This window comes from Bactrocera neohumeralis, chromosome 4 (assembly GCF_024586455.1).
Source record: "Bactrocera neohumeralis isolate Rockhampton chromosome 4, APGP_CSIRO_Bneo_wtdbg2-racon-allhic-juicebox.fasta_v2, whole genome shotgun sequence".
Classification (NCBI taxonomy): Eukaryota; Metazoa; Arthropoda; class Insecta; order Diptera; family Tephritidae; genus Bactrocera; species Bactrocera neohumeralis.
Genome location: NC_065921.1, coordinates 74,767,488 through 74,788,293, shown reverse-complemented (window position 1 = coordinate 74,788,293; position 20,806 = coordinate 74,767,488). Strand labels below are relative to the sequence as shown.

Here is a 20,806-nt window from a genome sequence, read left to right as displayed (position 1 = left end):
CATGATTCATGATCCCTGTGATTACATATTGTCAGCTAAAATGCAAAGCAACTTATCAATAAAACAATCAAAATTGAATTTTTTATTGCTTACGATTGACTACATCATAATACGTATATGTAGCATAAAATTTTCAGTCGGATATAACCAATGTGTAACCGATATGTAACTAATATATAACCAAAATATAACCATTATATAACCAATACATAACCATTATATAACCCATACATAACCATTATATAACCCATACATAACCATTATATAACCCATACATTACCATTATATAACCAATACATAACCATTTTATAACCAAAACTCAAATTTTGTTTCAATATGAGTCTTTTCTATTATATCGTTTTTCCTTCGCCTGTAAACTTATGAAAAGTGATTTTACGTTATTTTGCATTTTAGGTGACGATATGTAATAATATGTTGGTATAGCTTTAGTCGACTTAAGTGAAAGGACATAAATTGTATTACACGAAACATATTATATGAGGCTTGAGTTTAGTAGTTTTACGCATGTAAAGCACAATTTCAAATAGCATGATTGTTTCAGTCTTTGGTAACGCTACCAAGCACGAATATAAATGCTTTACTGTGGCAGTACTTGCTAGACAATAAATGCGCTATGCTTAGAGCTTAGAAAAACATATAAACTTACACAAAATATATGTAAAAATTATGTCAATAACACATATATTGAGTTATATCATAAGAATAATTGGTTTGACATTTTTGGAATACGTTATTTTTAACATATAAAAACTAAACCGTTAACTCTGCTGTTCCGTGAGTCAACTTACAGAGTGTCTTTCATTATTAGCACACTGAAAATAGCTTGCTTACTGCATAAAAATAAACTATTTGGCACCTATTTGTTGCACGCTGAAGTTGCTATTTCTTTGTAGTGTATAAACTCAAAAAAAAAAAAATAGTTACGTAATAGTTGTCACGTGTTGCTTTAAAACTTTAATACTTATACACTAACTATTGGCGCTAGTTTAATGTAAATACATATATGTAAAAATAGCTAGCATTTGATTGTTTTCTTTTTTGGCGTTGTGCTTTTGACTTGCTTTACCTTTAGCTTTACCGTTAGCAATCACATGCAAAGAGATCGCAGTGAAATATACAAAAATAAATTAAAAAGTATATAAATTGGTAGCGAAACACTACAGTCTCAATCACAGCCGCACCTTTTGGAACAGAACCCTTTTTCGTACGCCCCCTCGGCGTATAAAGGCGACTGTCAGGCGGTCAGGTGACTACATCACAGTCTGCAACAGCATTTGACGTTTCAACGACGCTTTCACATGTCTCCAGCGGCGCATTGAAATCATGCAGTGTCAACACATAATAACTGCCGCCATTGTCGATTGTCTGGAATTTCGTGAACGCTTCATTGGCGAAAAACTGCAGCGCCTCGTTGCCATTAAATTTCACACATGCCAACAATTCACAATTTGTTGCCGGTCCACACTTGCTCTTCCAAATGGCATCAACTCCGCCGGTCGCCATTGTGAAATCAACAACATCATCAACTGGTGTAACATCGGTTGGTGGACGTGTGTCATTACGCGCCTGCAGCGAAACATCTTCCAAAATTCTTGCAAGTTTACCGGCGCTTAAGTGCTCTTCAAGCGTTTCCTCGTCCTCACTGTCGGAGGGAAAACGTGTAAAGCCGCTACGTCGCTGTTGTGTTGTCGTGTCTGCGACGGCATTGTTCAGCTTACATGCCGCCATGTGCAAGCTCCACCAGCATAGCTGCTCAGCACAGCTGACTAGCACATAGGCATTAGGCGAGAAACGCATACTGTTGATGCGTTGCGAGTGACCATTGAGGGTGTAGAGCAGATCGATGCGTTTGGCGTGTAGTTGGCAATCGTAAACCTACAAAAGTAAAGTTAGGTTATGATAAGTTGCGTGATTTTCTAATAATATTATAAAATCTTGTGTCTACATACATGTATACTTATGTCGTTCTCGCCATTATGGTTCATTATATAGCAAGCGACAGCGAGTAAGTTGGCTTTGCGTGATACCGCTATACAGCTGACTCGTGCGCCGCGAAACATATCACCAGCGTTGTAGGTCATGTTCGGCTGTTTGGGACCAAGCGAATCGGCAAGATCAAAAACCTTTAAATATACAAATAAGCGATAATTTAGTAATTTAAGTTGGCAGCAATGTGGAGTTTTTTATGACCGTGAGTGTACATATTTAGACCGTTATGTAGGTTATGTAGAGTGTACGTGTATTTATCATAAGAGCGTTTCACCATAGAATTTGACAAGTTAAGGGCACATTCGGATTATTTGTGATGTTAGTAACACTTACTATACTAAGATTATTGCACATTAACTGTTCTTTTGAATATAGTCATCGTAATATAAATGAAATAGCCATTAATGTACCGTAATAAGTTAAATCCTCGGAAAGAACTTAAACTAAACTGATTATAAAACACAGCTCTATGATAGAATTGTCAAAAAGTGTATCAGATCAAAAATGACCCGGACTGACCAAAAAAAAAACGACGGGAAAAAAATAAAAAACATATAATAAAAATAATATAATAAAAAAAATTAAATAAAAAAATAAAATAAAAATAAAACAAAAAAATAAAATAAACTAAAATATAATAAAAATAAAATTAAAAAAAAAAAATTATATAAAAAAATAAAATACGAAATTAAATAAAAAAAATTAAATACAAAAAAAAATTAAACATTTAACTAATTGTCAAAAAGTGTATCAGATCAAAATTGACCCGGACTGACAAAAAAAAGACGAGACAAATTAAAAATAAAAAAAAAAAAAAAAATAAAAAAAAAAAAAAAAAAAAAAAAAAATAAAATAAAAATAAAATAAAAAAAAAAAATAAAATAAAAAAAATAAAATAAAATAAAAAAAATAAAATAAAAAAAAATATATAAAAAAAGAAAATACAAAAAAAATAAACATTTAACTATGTAATTGTCAAAAAGTGTATCAGATTAAAATTGACCCGGACTGACAAAAAAAGACGAGACAAACTAAAAATAAAATAAAAAACAAAATAAAATAAAAAAAATAAAATAAAATAAACTAAAAATAAAATAAAAAAAAAATTATATAAAAAAAGAAAATACAAAAAAAATAAACATTTAACTATGTAATTGTCAAAAAGTGTATCAGATCAAATTTGACCCGGACTGACAAAATAAAAAGACGAGAAAAAATAAAAATAAAAAAATAAAAATAAAAAAAATAAATATAAAAATAAAATAAAATAAAAATAAAATAAAAAAAATAAAATAAAATAAAATAAAATAAAATTAAATAAAATAAAATAAAATAAAATAAAATAAAAATAAAAATAAAATAAAATAACAAAATAAAAAAATAAAATGAACTAAAATATAATAAAAATAATATTAAAAAAATAAAATTAAAAAAATAAAATAAAAAAAAATAAAATAAAATTATAAAAAATAAAATTAAAAAAAAAAAACTAGAATAAAATTAAAATAAAAAAACATAAGATAAAAATAAACAAAATTTAGAAAAAAAATAAGAAAACAATAAAAAAAATGAAATAAAAACAAAAAAGCAAGAACAAGAAAACAAAAACAATATAGAGCAAGATGGTGTTGTGATCCATAAAATCTATAAAATTCTGTATCTTTGGTCAGCTTTAAAACGCATGAGTATGACAGGAAAGAATTGAGAAATCGACTTATTTAAAACATGCCAAACCGATTCCCGAATAACCTACATACATACATATGTTAGTACTTAACATAACTTGCTTTAGAACATTTTGTTAGTGACTACATTAGTATATTTATTATTAAAACAGCTTAGTTAGCAACTTGGGCAACAGCGTGCATTGATATAAAATATGGTAACACTGATTAGAAATATTTCTAGGTAACCGTTATGGCACATTCAGTTAAAAATTATACTATGTCGCTAAGGCTGCACCTGTCAATGTCTGTAAATTTAGTTTAAGAGAACCGAAAAGTGTGGATAGAACTTGCACCAAAGAATCCAAACGCTGACATACAGAGTCATAGACTATGTTTAGAAAGATATTTTCATCGGTCATGCATCAGAATAAAAGGAAATAATAGCTGAAAGGCAGATAGATATTTATAACAAAGCACACATATGGTAAATATATAGAAACTGGTAGATAGTGTAGGAGAATAAGTATTTTCTTTGGAATGATGGCTTGACTGATTGGTTTAACAGCATACTAAATGCAAATGTCAAGTGAAAAATAAAATTTCAAAATATTTAATATACAAAAATTTTAAAATTCGTTTAAATTTTATAGAAAAATATAAAATTAGGTTTAAAATTTCGAATATACATACATACATATGTATATTAAAGTTTAAATTTCGAAAAGGATTGAAATTTCGAATATATGTACATACATATGTAAATATGTATATTAAAGTTCAAATTTCGAAAAACATACATATGTACATATGTATATTAAAGTTTAAAATTTCGTTAATAAAGTTACAAATTTCGAAAAAGGATGTATTGAAGTTTAAATTTTGGAATAGTATACATCAATATACATATATGTATGTAAGTTTAAAATTAAAATAAAATTTAATTAAAATAATAAAACTTTGGAATATACATACATACATATATGTATATAATAAAGCTAAAACTTCGAAAATCATATCTTGAAGTTTCAATTTTCAAAAAAATATATTGAATATTGAAATTTCGAAAAACATATATTAAAGTTTAAATTTTCGAAAACTATTTATTGAAGTTAAAATTTTCGAAAATCGTATGTATGTATATTGAAGTTCAAATTTTCGAAAAAATATCTTGAATATTGAAATTTCGAAAAACATAGATTGAAGTTTAAATTTTAGAAAAATGTTTAAAATTTTGAAAAAAATTTGAAATATGTGTATATTAAATATTGAAATTTCGAAAAACATATGTATTTTAAAGCTTGAAATTACAAATAATATATAATAAAGTTTACAATTTCGAAAGTTATGCGCATACATTGTATATTACAATTTCGAAGAAAATATGTATATTGAATATTGAAATATCGAAAAATATATTGAATACTGAAATTCCGAAAAACAAGGATTAAAGTTTAAATTTTCGAAAAATATATGGAATATTGAAATTTCGAAAACTATTTATATTAAATTTTCGAAAATATATGTACGTATTTTAAATTTTGAAAGTTTGAAAAAATATATTGAATATTGAAATTTCGAAAAATATACAAAATTTTTTTTTTTAATTAGAATTTTAAATAAATATATTGAATATTAAATATCGAAAAATATATATATGTGTCATAAAGTTTAAAATTTCGAATAACACTTGTATACCCTTCTTGTACTGTTTTCTTCTCTCTTTACTCACCTCGATTTTATAGTTTTCAGTTACCATAAAAAGTTGGTTGTTTTGGAGATCGCAACCACCAATACTGACTGGAGTCTTCGGAATGTAATTGTATATTAAATTGGCACACTCGTCCAAAACCTGTTAATAATTTTGTTTTTCATTGTTACTATATATGATATATATTACTATATATGATTTTAACATACCGAAAATGCACGATTGGTAAAAAGTATAAGTATTTGGCCTGCCGTTAGACGAAAACAGCGCATAACTCTATTGGCGAGCATTGGAAAACGCTTACAAACACCATAATTCAAGTTCGTAAAAACGACAAACTCATTGGCACCGGCAGCAATCAGCGTATGTTCATCGAGCAACTGTAAAAACTCAATCGGCTGCTTACTAAACACCTGTTGCATAGCAGCTGGCGAAGTTGCATGCAAACTCAAATCAACCAGCACACCATTAGCGCAACCGATAAATGACCGCTCACCGTATTGTGCAATGGCAGTGATGATGTCTGGCGCTGTTTCATACACACGCGTATGGCCGTTGGCATCAATTTTATGTAACTGAAAAATACGAGAAAACGAAATAAAATTACAAAAATATATTAAGACAATTTTTGTTGCCATTTCAAATAACCTGATTCTGAGAGTCGACCGCTAGCAGCGTCGCCGCATCATGCTCATATTGCACCGTATACAATTTGCCGCCCTTCAACGACACATATGGTGGCATCTGTAAGTCCAAGTTCGGCTGCTTCGTGCGTAATGTTTTTGAACTACCCGACCAGCTGAGCAGCGGTCTGCCAGCGGCATTGGTACGCAACGCAAACAGATTTAAGAACTTATGCGCGTTGGAGCCACACGCCACGATATATTTGTTCTTAACTACATCCAGTGGCTGTATATCCACACAAGTGATATCTTCGTTAACGTTTGTCGTCAAAACTTTTGTACGCGTTTCGATGTCGAACATTATGAGACCCTTCTTGGTGCCCAATAGCAGTTGCTTATGCCCATTGATGTGCAATAGTTTGGCGCAATTGATGGCATTATGCGCATCATCGGCTGTTATGTCGCGCTCTTGTAGCAGATAGTTCGGCTCACCAGTTTGATTTATAGACCTGCTTGTAAAATGCACAATGCAACGGCGACAAATTAACAGCAACTCATTGCGTGTTAATTCGATTGTTTCGATTAAGTGTTTGAACGTTTCGATGCCACGTAGATGCGAGTAATCCAACACATCGAAAATGCATATGTCACCCGCTTTGTTGCACACTATATAGTTACGATTGAAGACGATGCGCAGGAGACATATATCCGGCATGCCGGTTTTCAAACACTCATATGGTGCAGGCACGAAGATCTCATTCTCACTGTTCCACTCAATATAACGAATTTCACCGGTTCTATAAGCCAAGTATAAATTGGACGGATTAGTGTTAACACCGTAGGAGAAATCAAAAGCTGATATAGGCTTCAGCAAATGATCGATTGGTATGAAATTCCGACATTCGATTTCTTTTTCAGCTGGACGCGCAAATGAGTGAGACTGTGGAGAGGAATTAGAATATAATAATGTAGCACGTTATATTAGATAACGTTATGTTCAGTTCCGTTACTTTTAATTATGTTAAGTTAAAGTAAGTTAAATTATGTTAAGTCGTGTTAAATTAAGTTGCGCAAAATTTTGTTAAGTAACGTTTTGTTTTGTTATGTTTAGCAATTTTATGTTGCTCAAAGTTATGTTATGTAAAATTATGCTATGTTAAGTTAAGTTATGTTTATTTATTAAAGTTAAGCTACGTTACTTTAAGTTAAATGATGTTAAGCCACGTTATGTTAAGTTAGGTGACATAAAGTTGTGTCAAGCCACGTTATGTTTGTTATTTTACGTTAAAGTTGTGTTAAATAAAGTTATGTTTTTTTATGTTAAGTTACTTTAAGTTGTGTAAAACAAAGTTACGTTATGTTAAGTTATGTTACGTTAAGTTAAGTTATGTGACGTAAGCTTATGTTAAATTACGTTTTGTAAAGTTACGTTACGTTAAGTTAAGTTATGTTACGTAATTTTGTGTTAAGTTAAGTCAAGTATTGTTAGTTTAAGCTACGTTTAATTAAGTTATATTAAGTTACGCTATGTTTGTTATTTTATGCTACTTAAAGTTATGTTAAGTTACGTAAAGCAATGTTAAGTTAAGTTATGTTTTTCTACGTAAAAAAATTTTTGAACAACGTTTCTAACGTTAAACATAATAAAAAACAAGTAAGGACGAGCTAAGTTCGGATAAAACCGAACATTTCATACTTTGCAACTTGCAAGGTTTAAAGCCAGGGAGGTATCTTCAAGTTAGTTATAGAGGGTTTAGGGTGTTTTTCACCACATTTTATTCATTCTAAGCACAAATGTGCTAGAAACACGCTCTCTCAATTTAAAACTCAAATGGCTGATATAAGCGGAAGTTCGACGATATAAGCGGAAGTTCGAAAATCTTTACATTAGGTATACTTGTATGGGGACTAAGGGAAGTATTGACCCGATTCAATCCATTTTTGCCACACATACATACAATTGTCAGAAAGATTATCCCAGATTATATATCTCACACATTAACAGATATTTTCGGTTACAAGTCAATTATCGGTACTGGGGTCCAAATATTCGGTACCTAGGAACTTGAACAGTTTTTGTTGGATTTGGACAATTTTCGGACAAAAGTTGGCTTACTCGAAATTATACGTGCAAAGTTTCATCCAGTTACATTAACTGCTTCTTGATTTTTACACTGGAAAGGAAATTATCAGATAGAAACTGTACCACGCCCATCGTCAAATTTTGACTTAAGCTACAGCAAAGTACGGAGGGGTGGACGGACGGATTTCAACTAGTCTTGTCATGCTGATCATTTATATATGTATATACATACAACCGTTAGATGAACAAAACTATAACACTCTGTGTTATGTTAAGTTCCCACGACAGTCGGCTTTACTTAAACGGAACGGACCGAATTTTTATCCCGCCAAGGACTGTCAACTTGGCAGAGTTCTGCCGCTACAACAACAACAACAACAGTACACTGCTTAGCAACATGCTGCAAGAGTATAAATATTGAAAAAAAAACTTAAAAAAAAAAAATAAAATATCTACTCACCCTGCGCCGGTACATAGTGCAATCACCCTGTAGCGACCAAACATTCATATTGCCATTGTCATACAGCGCTAACAAAATATATGAATTATTGTCACGGAAGAAACGTATATCAATCACGTTTGATTTGCCGCGCGTCGGTTCCTTAAGTTTCACAGTATATGTATTCCAATCAAAGGTTATGTTGATTAGCAAAATTGCTGAACTTTCTTGCAAAGCAATTAGCGAACGTTCTTGATCAAGTAGTAAGACTTTTTTCGGTGTACTTGGCAGTGGTACAATATTTTGACGTTGATGAATACAGCCGCTGTGTTAAAAGAGAATATATTACAATTGGCATTGTAACTTGAAATGTATGCCATGTAAAATGTAATGTAAATACTCACTGTTGCTCAAACCAAGCGAAATTTGAAAAAGCGGCCGCTTGTTTGCGCGCCTCAATGCCAACTAAACCATCCTCCATGAACGCGCATTGCAAAAGTGTGGTGCTGCTGGATTCCTGCAGTGTCTTCTCGATATTGGGTAAAAATTTGAGTAATGCACGCAATAATTTGCGTGCCTGCAAATCAGCAGCTGCGTATAAATAATAAAATAATAAATAATGAGATATAATATGGTAAATAGTATGATTAGAAAAAGGAAAAAACTTTTTCGACTAGCCAATAGTTTAATATGCTGCATAAATATTGGCATTCAACTAACCAATATACTCTTGATATGTTTCTAGATCGGCAATGGTGCTTAGCAAGTCAACATTGCGTATTTTCTGCTCCAGAAAACCAAAATCCAAATACAGCTGACGAAAGTAGTCGGTCAGTCCAGACTTATTGATATGATAACCAATGCAGGAGAAAAAGTAGAAGTCATGCATGTCACGCTTAAATGGCAAAACTTCGCTGCGCGCCGCCAGATCTTCAACTAGACTGCAATTAAAAATAAGTAATTTGTATAAAAAAATTATATTTAAAGTAAAATAAAAATTAAGCGCAACGTACTGATAATAATTAAGCAGCTTTTTATGCATATCCGTTATATCAGCCGACGTCACTTCATTGTTTTGCTTTGTTTTGCCATAGACGAAGAGTTGCTTATAGCAGATCTCACCATATGGTGAAATAAACTTTTCCAGAAAACCATGGCGATATAACTTTTCCAATTCTTTCTCACACTTACCCGCAGGCCAGAGCGCAGCGATCAGCTGCAATGTGTAAAAGTAACGAATTACAAAAACAATGTTATAAGCCGATATTTATTTTTATAGAAATTAATATTTTTACCCTTTGTGGCACATAAATGGCATGTGGGAAGCAACTGAATGTCTTCGTAAATGTTTTTCTCAACTCCGGTTCTAAGCTGTCGAGACTCTTTTCAATCGCTGCATTGAATTTAACGTCAACAAATCTGATGAAAAAAAATTAAAAATCTTAAAAAAAAAATGTACAAAATTTGGAACAAATTTTTGCTACTTCTACTATTACAAATAAATAAACAACCAAAGCATTCTTTCATACTCACTTTGATTCGCGCAATTTGTCGATCCAATCCTGCCAATTAGCCAAATTTTGTCGTAAGCTCTGCCCGATCAAGCTGAGCAAGTATGGATGTTCATTGCTGTGCGCATAAATCAAATCCATATACTTTTCCAACAAATTCTGCTGCCCTAGATATTTTTCAAAGAGCATATAAAATTCCGCACGTGTCAGCCCGTTTGTCAAACGTATTGTTGTGCTGCGTTTCTTCGCAAACGAATCGCTAACCTTTTTACTGCGTGTGAGTACAAGTAATTTGCATGGCAAATCGAAGACTTCCAACGCATGCGTATTTCGCACATTCACCAGTACGACAAGGCACTTTTCATGCGAATTCTTCCGAAGCTCTTGGCCAACCAAATGTTTATATTCATCTATTGAATTTTTAAATGACTTTGCATTTTGGTCCGGACGTTCTAATGAACCATAGCCGGCCGGTGAGGGTGAACGTGACGATTGGGTTAGCAAAAGTTTCAGATAACGTAACATACGTAGATCCTCCAATGCGCTCGTGCATTCGCTCATATCGATCCAGTAGATTTGAAAATTCATTGCTTTGGCAACATCAAAATCAGTGCAAACGTCGACTGCGAGCCATTTTTTGCCATAACCGAAGTCGCTGGCTAATATTACACGACCTTGCATTGGCATGGTAAGTAAAGCATTGCGTAGTTTGCGGAACTAAAATGACAATAATAGATAAGATTAGATTAGATAAGCATAGTAAAATAGTTCATATTTATGTACTTTAACAATTTGTTGGCACGTTCGGCTTCGAAAATGGCATTTTATTTAGCATACTTAACTCACCACATTAGAAATAAAAAATTCACCACACCTAAACTTAACACATTTAATTAAACATATGCCGGTAAACAACTTTACTGATAATATCTAATTACACATAAACTCACCACACCTAAGTTCACCATGTATAACTGATCAGACAAATTGCAAACTGAATAACAGTTCATATTTATGTATTTTAACAATATGTTGGCACGTTTGAGTGCGAAAACAACATTTTATTGAGCATACCTAACTCACCACATTAGAAGTTATAAATTCACCACACCTAAACTTAACACATTTAACTAAACATATGCCGGTAAACAACTTTACTGATAATATCTAATTACACATAAACTCACCACACCTAAGTTCACCATGTATAACTGATCAGACAAAGTGCAGACTGAATAACAATTCATATTTATGTATTTTAACAATATGTTGGCACGTTTGAGTGCGAAAGCAACATTTTATTGAGCATACCTAACTCACCACATTAGAAGTTATAAATTCACCACACCTAAACTTAACACATTTAACTAAACATATAATTGTAAACATCTTTACTTTGAATATCTAATTCCGCATGAACTCACCACACCTAATATTACCATGTACAACTGATCAGACAAATTGCAGACTGTATAAAAGTTCATATTTATGTACTTTAATAAAATGTTGACACGCTCGATTTCGAATATGGCATTTTATGAGCATACCTAACTCACCACATTAGAAATCATAAAGTCACCACATCTAAACTTAACACATTTAACTAAACATATAATTGTAAACATCTTTACTGATACTATCTAATTACACATGAACTCACCACAGCTAAATTCACCATATCTAACTAATCACTCAGGCCGCTACAACAACATTGGTTGTTCTAGTTGCCAGAAAAAATATTAACCAATAAGCAAAAAATATTCTTACCGGCATCGAACGATGTACATTGTAATCTTCATATTTAAGGCTAACTTTTGAATGCAGAGCGTGTACTAAATCCACATAATTACTATGGTCCACTTTATTCACATTGTCGAAATGACTCACTAGCCATAAATAGTCACTACTCAAAACTTCCATAAATTTGCGTATTTGTGCATAATTCTTGTTGCGCAATACGGCGAATAGACGTGAGGCTTTCTCCTCGCCGAGCACATCTTGAATATCGGTGATGGCATTTTGCGTGCACTCGTTATCGCATTGAAGGTGCTACAAAGAAAAAACATATTTATTAATAAAAAAATAATAAACTAAAACATTTTCGTATGGATGACGCACTGCATTTATATATTGTTCTTCCAGTTTGCTAAAGATGTCGTGTATGGACGGCAATACGTCTCGCATATCAAAATCACGCAGAAAATGACCCTTAATAATGTCCAACGCATAGTGATCGCCAAGTGCGGCTTCATCACTCGAGAAACTGGATGTGGTCATGGTGGTTGCTGAAAATATGCCAAGCGGTTAGTTGAAAATGTTAGCAATTTTATTGAAATAAAATTTGGAAATATTGTATTGGTCATTGTAATTTGATTGAGACTGAATTTTGAAACTGAATAAGAATTGAAAATAAATTTAAATAGTGAATAAAGAAACTTAATAAATGATAATAAGAATGCCTACAGATTTCTTTGTCCAGTGTTATCGTAGAGTTGTTGCTTGTTTGCTGCAGGAGCGGCTCATTATCCGCCATTTTCGAATTAAAACACCCTTCTGCGAAGACTTGGGGTTCATTACATTTTTGGAACATTTTACTCGCGTGATTCATCTTAGCAAATCGTTTTACTTGTGGCCACAGCTTAACAAAAAATTACATACAAATTTTTTTGTTGTTGTTCTGTAAATGAGTGATTTGCGCTTTTTTTTATCAATTTATTGGTGTATGATTATGATTTTTGTTTTAATAAGAGCGCTACAAAAATAAAACAAAACCGGGTTGGGATATCAATGAAATTCTATATATTATACTATATATCCTATCATGGTTTGCTATATTTTCAAAGAGACGCAATGAGCACTGAGGACGATGAAGCATGAATGAAGTGGACGCGCGAAAAGGGTGTTATGTTAGTCGAAAAAGTCTTTTCGTATTTCTAATCAAACTTCAACTTGTTTTTTTTTTATAATGAACTTTAATGAATCAAATATGTACCAAAACAAAATTTAAAGCAAAACTCTTTTTGCCAATGGGCACAACTATTTCAATGCTCGCAACTGTACATTAGTCCATCCAGAAGATATTAAATATATATACATATACACTAAAACTTTGAGTTTTGAACAATGAAAAAAATTATAATTTCTGTCATAAACTGGAAGGAAAAAATTAACTAACTTTTCAATTTTTCAATGCATTTCAGGGACAAAAAATCACGAGCACTGATCCCTGTTAATTACTTATATGTTTACTAATTTTTATACCCTGAACAGGGTATATTAAGTTTGTCACGAAGTTTGTAACACCCAGAAGGAAGCGTCGGAGACCCTATAAAGTATATATACATATAAATGATCAGTATGTCGAACTGAGTCGATTTAGCCATGTCCGTCTGTCTGTATATATACGAACTAGTCCCTCAGTTTTTAAGATATCGTTTTGAAATTTTGCAAACGTCATTTTCTCTTCAAGAAGCTGCTCATTTGTCGGAACTGGCAATATCGGACCACTACAACATATAGCTACCATACAAACCGAAAGATCGGAATCAAGGGCTTGTACACAAATCCAATCAGCAACGAAGGCAAAATCAGTTTCGTGTCTTTTGATGCTATACTATATATTTCGATCACGATTTCGATTTCAGATTATTTTCTTAAATTTTGGTTCTATATAAAATATTTCTGCTATATTGATATGCAAGTTAATTATGGTGTCCTTTGTTCAATATTCGAATGCAATTATGACTTCTCGACTGTTCCACGACAATTTGACGAATGAAGTGTTTAACGACTTGCTCGACTTTGTAAATATAATATTATTGACGGCGATGGCAGTTGTACGGAGTCGGGTGGATGTAAGTCGCAAACCGGATCGCTGAGTAATGGAAATTTCCGTAGATCGTCATCGAATTGTAGATCGAAATAGAGGATTTGAACCGGCGCGGTGTATAAGCGAATGTGTCAAAAGCAATAAAGCTCCAATACTTTTGTTTGCTTAGTAGTGTGAGGTGTCGTCGGATGGTGACAGCTTGCTGAGTGTGGTGAGGTTCTCAGGTGTGGTGTGTTATACAAGGGTGCGTCAGTTTTCCCCGAATAGAGTAGTATGGTAGGGCTTAGCTCATTTAAACAAGCTACAAAAACCAAATTCGCTCAGGACAAATCCCTTAAGCACACCTCTAGCGATATCTTAAAACTAGATGAAATCGAAAGATAACACCGCGCACTCCCCATATAGCGGTACTGTTAAAAACTACTAAAAGTGCGATGACAGAGAGAGTATGAGAAGGCTTAAAGGAACCGGGGTAAAAACTGGACGATGGGCGTGGCACCGCTCACCACTTTTAGGTGAAATCACTTATCTCGGAAACCGCCCGACAGATTTCAATGAAATTTGGTACATAGCATTCATCTCACATTCCTATGTAACAGTGCGAAAATTAGCGAAATCGGACTGCCACCAACTAGCCCAAACTCCCATATACTACATATAATGAGTTTCGTTTTTCTAACAAACCTTATGTTGAATACCGTTTGTCGGTCAGTGTATCATATGAGCCATTACGATGTCATTTCCGGCAGTGCCCGGAAAAAGGCGCGTTGACAGTAGAACTTCTTACTGGATCATCAAAAGCCAACAGAAACAAGTAAGTAAGAGCTAACTTCGAGTGCAAACGAACATTTTATACTCTTGCAACTTGCAAGAATCAAAGCCAGGAAAATAACTGAAGGGACAAAACGTCAACCAGAGAATCGGAATCCAAGCAATTTTATATATTCATACATACATATTTTGGTTTTTCAATTGGGACGCTACAAAAGTAGACCGATAGAGACAGCAAACGACGCCATATTTTTACCCACTCTTTTGACGTTTCTCTTCAGTAAGGTTTGCCATTACATTATGGAAAAATATACTATCCAAAAATGAGTTGAAATTATTAAAATTTACTACCGAAATTCGGAATCACTGGCCTCAACTTCGAAAGCGCTCTGTCCAATTTAAGGTCGTCATAATCGTCCTCTCAGATCAAGAATTGAGCGTCTGGTGAAAAAATGTTATTTCACAGGCATAGTACAAAATGTTTCTGTGCCAGTGAGACAAAGAAAGTGCCCGAAGTGTCGAAAAAATTGCTGCCGCATCAGTTGAGGAAGATTTTCGCACGTCGTTCTCAAGTGTTATGGCGAATTTTGCGAAAATATTTTGGTCTACATCCTTACAAGATCGAGTTGACGCAAGAACTGAAGCCGCTTGATCACCAGAATCCTCTTATGTTCATGAATATAGCTGAGCTTGAAAATTATTCCGATTTTCATCGAAAAATCATCTTCAGCGATGAGGCTCATTTCTGGCTGTATGAGTACTTCATGAGTCACCATTGCATCCCGAAAAAATTACAGTTTGATGCGGTTTATGGGCCGGCAGGTGGCGTCATTGGGCCGTACTTCTTCCGTGATGATCTAAACCGGCACGTTACTGTAAATGGGAATCACTACCGCTCAGTGACAACCAAATATTTTTGGCCCGAATTCGATGATATGGACTTGAACCATATGTAGTTCCAAAAGGACGGCGCCACAAGCCACACAGCGAATGTCCCAATGGAAAATCAATTTTGGTGAACGTGTTATCTCACGAAATGGCCCAGTCAATTGTCCGTGGCCGTGGTGGCCATGCAAAAGGAATTGAGTACCATAAATAATAGCATCGAATGTATGTACTTTCACAGATAGCGCTGAGATAACTCACATATTGGCCGATATATGCGGTATAACGTCAACCATAATTTCGAAAATCTTCATATTAGGTACATATATGGGAGCTAAGGGAAGTATTGACCCGATTCAACCCATTTTTGACACACAGACTTACTATTATCAGGAAAAGATTGGCTCTGAATTACAATTCTATATCCCATACATTGACCGATTTTTTCGGTCAAAAGTAAACTATAGATACTGGGATTCACATATTCGGTACCAAGGGGCTTGACCAGTTTTTGTTGGAATTGGGCAATTTTTGGTAATAAGGTGGCATACTTTAAAGGAGTCACTCGGATTTCAACTTTAGATTTAGCTTCTAGATTCGCCAATTCGCTTGGAATTTTTCCAAAAAAAAAATTATGGAAATGATATAAGAAGACAATAACTTGATAAATTGTCTGATGAGGCCCATTTTGATCTATACGAAAATGTAAACAAGCAAACTTGCCGTATGTTTGAGTGAATTAAATCTAGAAATAATCTATAAAACTGAACTTCACCCTAAACGAGTCACTGTGTGACTGCACCAGACTGTTTTAAGGGGTTATGTTTTTGTCACTGAGCAATAATACACTAATAAAGTGAATATGAGGAACTCTGTTTCGCTTCCACGAGAGTGAGACCAACTCAACCAGAACAGACCGGATATCCGGCCAATAACTGGCAGCATTCCTTCAAATTACTTAAGGAATGTTTTCTGCTGCTACAACAACAACATCAGTATTTAAGACTGACCTCTTACTGAAAATATCGACTAATCTATGAGATATGTATCTTTATGAAAAGCTTAGATTCTCATTTCCTTATAATAGTACCGTGTCCCTAGTCCCCATACGTCAAATAATGGATTCAAACTTTTAATTGAATTTACAGCATAAATATGGATCAAATTGTAAGGCCGTTCTTACGACGGTTGGGTCTATGTAACCGGAATGGACTCGGAGTTTTAGACGGTCAAGACTTAATGTTGTTGTTGTTTTTGTTGTAACGGGTACCTAATTCCCGTTGCGATGGTAAGGATTAGATAATTTGTCGTCGACGTCATCCAAAGGCAGACCCAGGAAACGTGCTGTTTCGACGGGGTCGGACCAAAGGGTGAAGTGTGTGAGAAAAAGAACGTCTGCGTTCCACTGCATCGAGGCGACCATATTGCTGCGGCGTAGTTAGGGAAAAGCCGGCCGATTGCCTTGTAAATTGCCAACAACGTTTCTTTGTACTGGTTCGGCTCTGTACTTTGGCGATAATCGTAGTCGTATGAGGAATGAAGGAGCATAGACTGCTGATAGTCACACCTAAAATATTAGGGTTATTGACAGTCGGAATCTTAACGCCATCGACTGCAATATTAAGGTTAAGTATACATACTCCTCGTCCAATTTGTGAATATGGTCGCTGTGGATTTAGTGGGTGAGAGTGCTATGTTCCGTGCAACGAGGAAGCGAGAAAGGTCGAAGAAATAGCCGTTTAGAGCTGAGCGTCTATGTATTCTATAGGGTTTCCGCCGTTTCGCCTGGGTTTAACAAACTTCGTGGTAAACTCAATATATCCTATACCGAGTAAAACTACTCCTTTTTGAGGGGAAGGAAAATTATGCTGTTCAAGAAAATATTAGTGGCTAATAAAAACGACGGTAAAACTAAGAATATGAAAGTAACAGTAAATATTTCCTAAGGGCTAATATTTTGTTGTAAGTCCGTTGTTGTTTATAACGGCTAGGCATTGGCGTGGCATGGAATCAATAAGGTCCCTACAACGCTTCACAGAGATTTGAGCCCATGCGTCCTTAAACACTTGCCAAAGTTCTGTGCTTTTCGATGGTTTTGCTGTTGCTACGCTACATCGCCCCATAAGTTTTCGATCGGGTTTAGGTCCGAAGATTGTGCTGGCCATAATATCACGTAGATGTTTTCAGATGCAAACCACTGATTAGCTAGCTTGCTCGTATGTTTAGGATCATTATACTGCTGAAATGTCCATTTTAACGGCATTTTCCAACTAGCATACGGTAGCATTACATCTTTCATGTATTAATGTACACTGCTTGTTCCATAATGCCACTGATCAAAGAGATTGGACCATCGCCAGCATACGAGAAATAAGCCCACACCATAGTCTTTAGCCCACCATACTTAACTGTCTTTGTGGTATACATTGGGTGGTATTCTGCGTTTGGGGGACAACGAACACACTGCCTGTAGCGTATACCACCAAACAAAGCAATTTTGATCTCATCCGTAAATAAAATATTGTGCCACTTTTGTGCGGGCCAATACCATTAGATTTTCATTTTAAATTTTTATTCTTGCATTTCGTCGGTCCTCTAGAAATGTAGTCTTGCGTTTACCAAAGATTCCGGCTTAATAGTCGATGAATAGCATTAAATATTAAAATATCTTCGATTTCTTTATATGTATGTCAAACTGTGAACCCACTTAACAAGAAATAGAGCGATCTCTTAAATTTAGCACTTCAATATTAGTCACACAATTACTACATTATTTTAATACACTTACTGATGTCAGTTAAAATTTAAATTTTTTTTTCAACTTCGTTGTTGTTGTTGTTGTTTTAACGGAGATTCAATCGGGACATTTGGGGCTTCTTCGTAAATTTTCTCTAGAAATGACTCGGATGTATAGACTTAATTTACGAATATAATCACCAAGATTAAAATTTTTACCTATTAGTAAGGTCGATATTAAGGAAATTAGCTGTATTAATCATTAAACTTAGTCATTATATTCGTAAATCAAGTCTATAAATTGAGAATATTACATCATAAAATCGTTAAATTATATTTTTTATATGACAGAAACAAAGTTTACGGAAAAAAAATTTTTAATTTTTGAAAATTTGACAATTTTTTTTTAAATAAATAAAAAAAAAATAAAAAAATCGCCCACTCCGGGATTAGCAGGGATAGTTGTCAAATTAATTGAAGTTTTCGTGAACACAACTGCAAAAAAAATTCAAAAATCGACCACTTTTGAACCAAAAATGACGATTTTACTGAAAAAAAAAACGATTATTTTATATAATTGATCGTGATAAATTTTTATCGTGTATTTTTTCTAAAAGTTCATACAAAAACAAAAAAATGGCTTTAAAAAAAAACTTTTGTAGGACTTTTGGGGACCCTTTTCAAAAAATACTACAAAAAAAGTTAACACGGTCAGCTATTTAAAATAAAAAAAAATCGTCATTTTGGAAGTTCAAAAAATTTTGAAAAATTCTCAAAAATGTTTTTGAAAAGGATGGATAAGTTTCACAAAATCTAACAAGGGGTCGGGTTCAAAAGTGGTCGATTTGGTATGGAATACCCCATATACATACTATGTATGTACATATACACCATATGTATGTATGTAGATACATGGTTTATGAAGAGATTAACTTTTATACACAAGTCAACGAATTGCTTTTAAATAACTTTTCAAACACTCACATAATTCTGTAAAAAGTAACTTTCTATTTCAGATAATGCCGATAATCAAATATATTGATAACCCAATCAAAGTAATTTAAGCACACAACAGGTAAATTGTGATTAATGTAATACATATGTATGTACATATACACCATTTTAATTGAATCACGATTATTCTCAGTAATTTCTATTTTAATTGCAATCAACGGCCTTGTAATGATAGATAGATAATACGTGAAACACACACAACATGATTTTTGAAAGAATTATGCATTATCTCTGGTACGTTCTGAAGATATAAAAAAAGGTGTTAATCTCGCGTAGCTAACTTGTTGAGCGCCTTTTCAATCCACGAATGTTGTGAAATTTCGTTCAGATAAGTAAATACATACATACATATGTACATATAGGGATAAAATAATATGCACATTTCACTAGTAGCACTCCTTCTGATAAATATTATGGTTCCAATGTTCATATAGTTTAATTAAAGTTGGAAAACTATGTCATTATACACTCACACGCAAATTTACTCTATGTTTTTTATAAAAGTTATTTTTTTTACTGGGACTGCCTTAATAGACGAAGAATTTAAACCGGTTATTTAATGAATTTTGCTAATGAACGCAACCTCATGACAACAGAGCCGCAAATTGCTTATTAAATAAAGAGAGTAGTTAGTTATATATTGTAAGAAGATTAGGTTGAATGACCTTATTTCAAATGCCTCAAAATATTGTGACGAAATGGCACACACATGTGCCAGAATTTAATTCATATTTAAATATTTTTGTAGGTGTGTTGTTGTATTAGCTCTAATATACATACATTTCGTTGTTTTGCAATGTAAACAAAGTGAATGTACTATTGTGTATGCACACATACGCGTTTATGCATATAACACTACAAAGAATAAATTTTACAAAAAAACAACAACAGGTGACTCTGGAACACTTGCAGCTCTAATGTAATTGACGAAGTTTTTTATACACTTTTCAGTCAAATAAAAGGCAATTAATCATCAAGGTTGAATTGCACTTACTTTTTGTTTTCTTTATCCTTTGTTACTAAAATGGCTGGACACTCAGCGCATACTCAATGCAATTTTTATCACTGAAGTTTTAGTTATTTTGCACTACTTTGATTTGTTTTCATTACACATTAATTGGCAGTAATTCTTTAATAATACACGAAAAAACTACGAACTCAAACAAATTTAATTCAGGATTAATGTGGAAGAATTTTACAATGTTCTTTGAATGTTGACGATGCAACAACAATGATAAAAATGGCATGTTACAAAAATTCTCTCATTACGCTCTCACACACATTGCCGCATTTTATAGATTAAAATGGCAACAATGCTAGATGAGCGAAGCTTGCAACCATAATTCAATCGTGCTCGCAACAGCTGGTTAAGAAAATCAATGCTACCAGCAGTAACCGAGCCCAAAATCCGCGAAAAGTGAGAATGGAAACAAATATTTTTATAATGATTTTAAATGCTTGTTCAGAAACGATCATAAAATATTCAAATACCTTTAGGAACATAAATAGTGAGAAGTGTATATACATATG

The 20,806-nt window shown here is 33.4% G+C and overlaps 1 protein-coding gene across 3 annotated transcripts; it reads right to left on the bottom strand.

Moving 5' to 3' along the window:
* Positions 1-658: 658 nt before the first annotated feature.
* Positions 659-20,490, bottom strand: LOC126756670 (uncharacterized). 3 transcript variants are annotated; one of them, XM_050469904.1, is made up of 14 exons: positions 20,271-20,490; positions 12,160-12,326; positions 11,809-12,090; positions 10,064-10,758; positions 9,826-9,949; positions 9,544-9,746; positions 9,251-9,471; positions 8,935-9,121; positions 8,552-8,855; positions 6,034-6,948; positions 5,595-5,960; positions 5,407-5,526; positions 1,971-2,144; positions 659-1,896 (listed from the first exon to the last, which is right to left on the bottom strand). In XM_050469904.1, exons 2-14 carry the CDS (start codon positions 12,316-12,318, stop codon positions 1,264-1,266), a joined length of 4,383 nt encoding a protein of 1,460 aa, XP_050325861.1. In that variant the 5' UTR covers positions 12,319-12,326; positions 20,271-20,490; the 3' UTR covers positions 659-1,263. The 3 variants fall into 3 exon arrangements, with proteins under 3 accessions (XP_050325861.1, XP_050325862.1, XP_050325863.1); XM_050469905.1 differs by lacking the exon at positions 20,271-20,490 and having other exon boundaries at positions 12,160-12,345; XM_050469906.1 differs by lacking the exons at positions 659-1,896; positions 1,971-2,144 and adding an exon at positions 4,023-4,121 and having other exon boundaries at positions 20,271-20,482.
* Between the last annotated feature and the right edge of the window lie 316 nt (positions 20,491-20,806).

Excerpts from the sequence above, each read along its gene's own strand:
- LOC126756670 (XM_050469904.1), bottom strand. The coding sequence starts at position 12,318 with ATGACCACATCCAGTTTCTCGAGTGATGAAGCCGCACTTGGCGATCAC. Across the intron at positions 9,950-10,063 it reads GACAAATTGCGCGAATCAAA|ATTTGTTGACGTTAAATTCA; the intron begins GTGAGTATGAAA and ends TTTTTTCATCAG. Across the intron at positions 9,747-9,825 it reads CCATTTATGTGCCACAAAGG|CTGATCGCTGCGCTCTGGCC; the intron begins GTAAAAATATTA and ends TACACATTGCAG.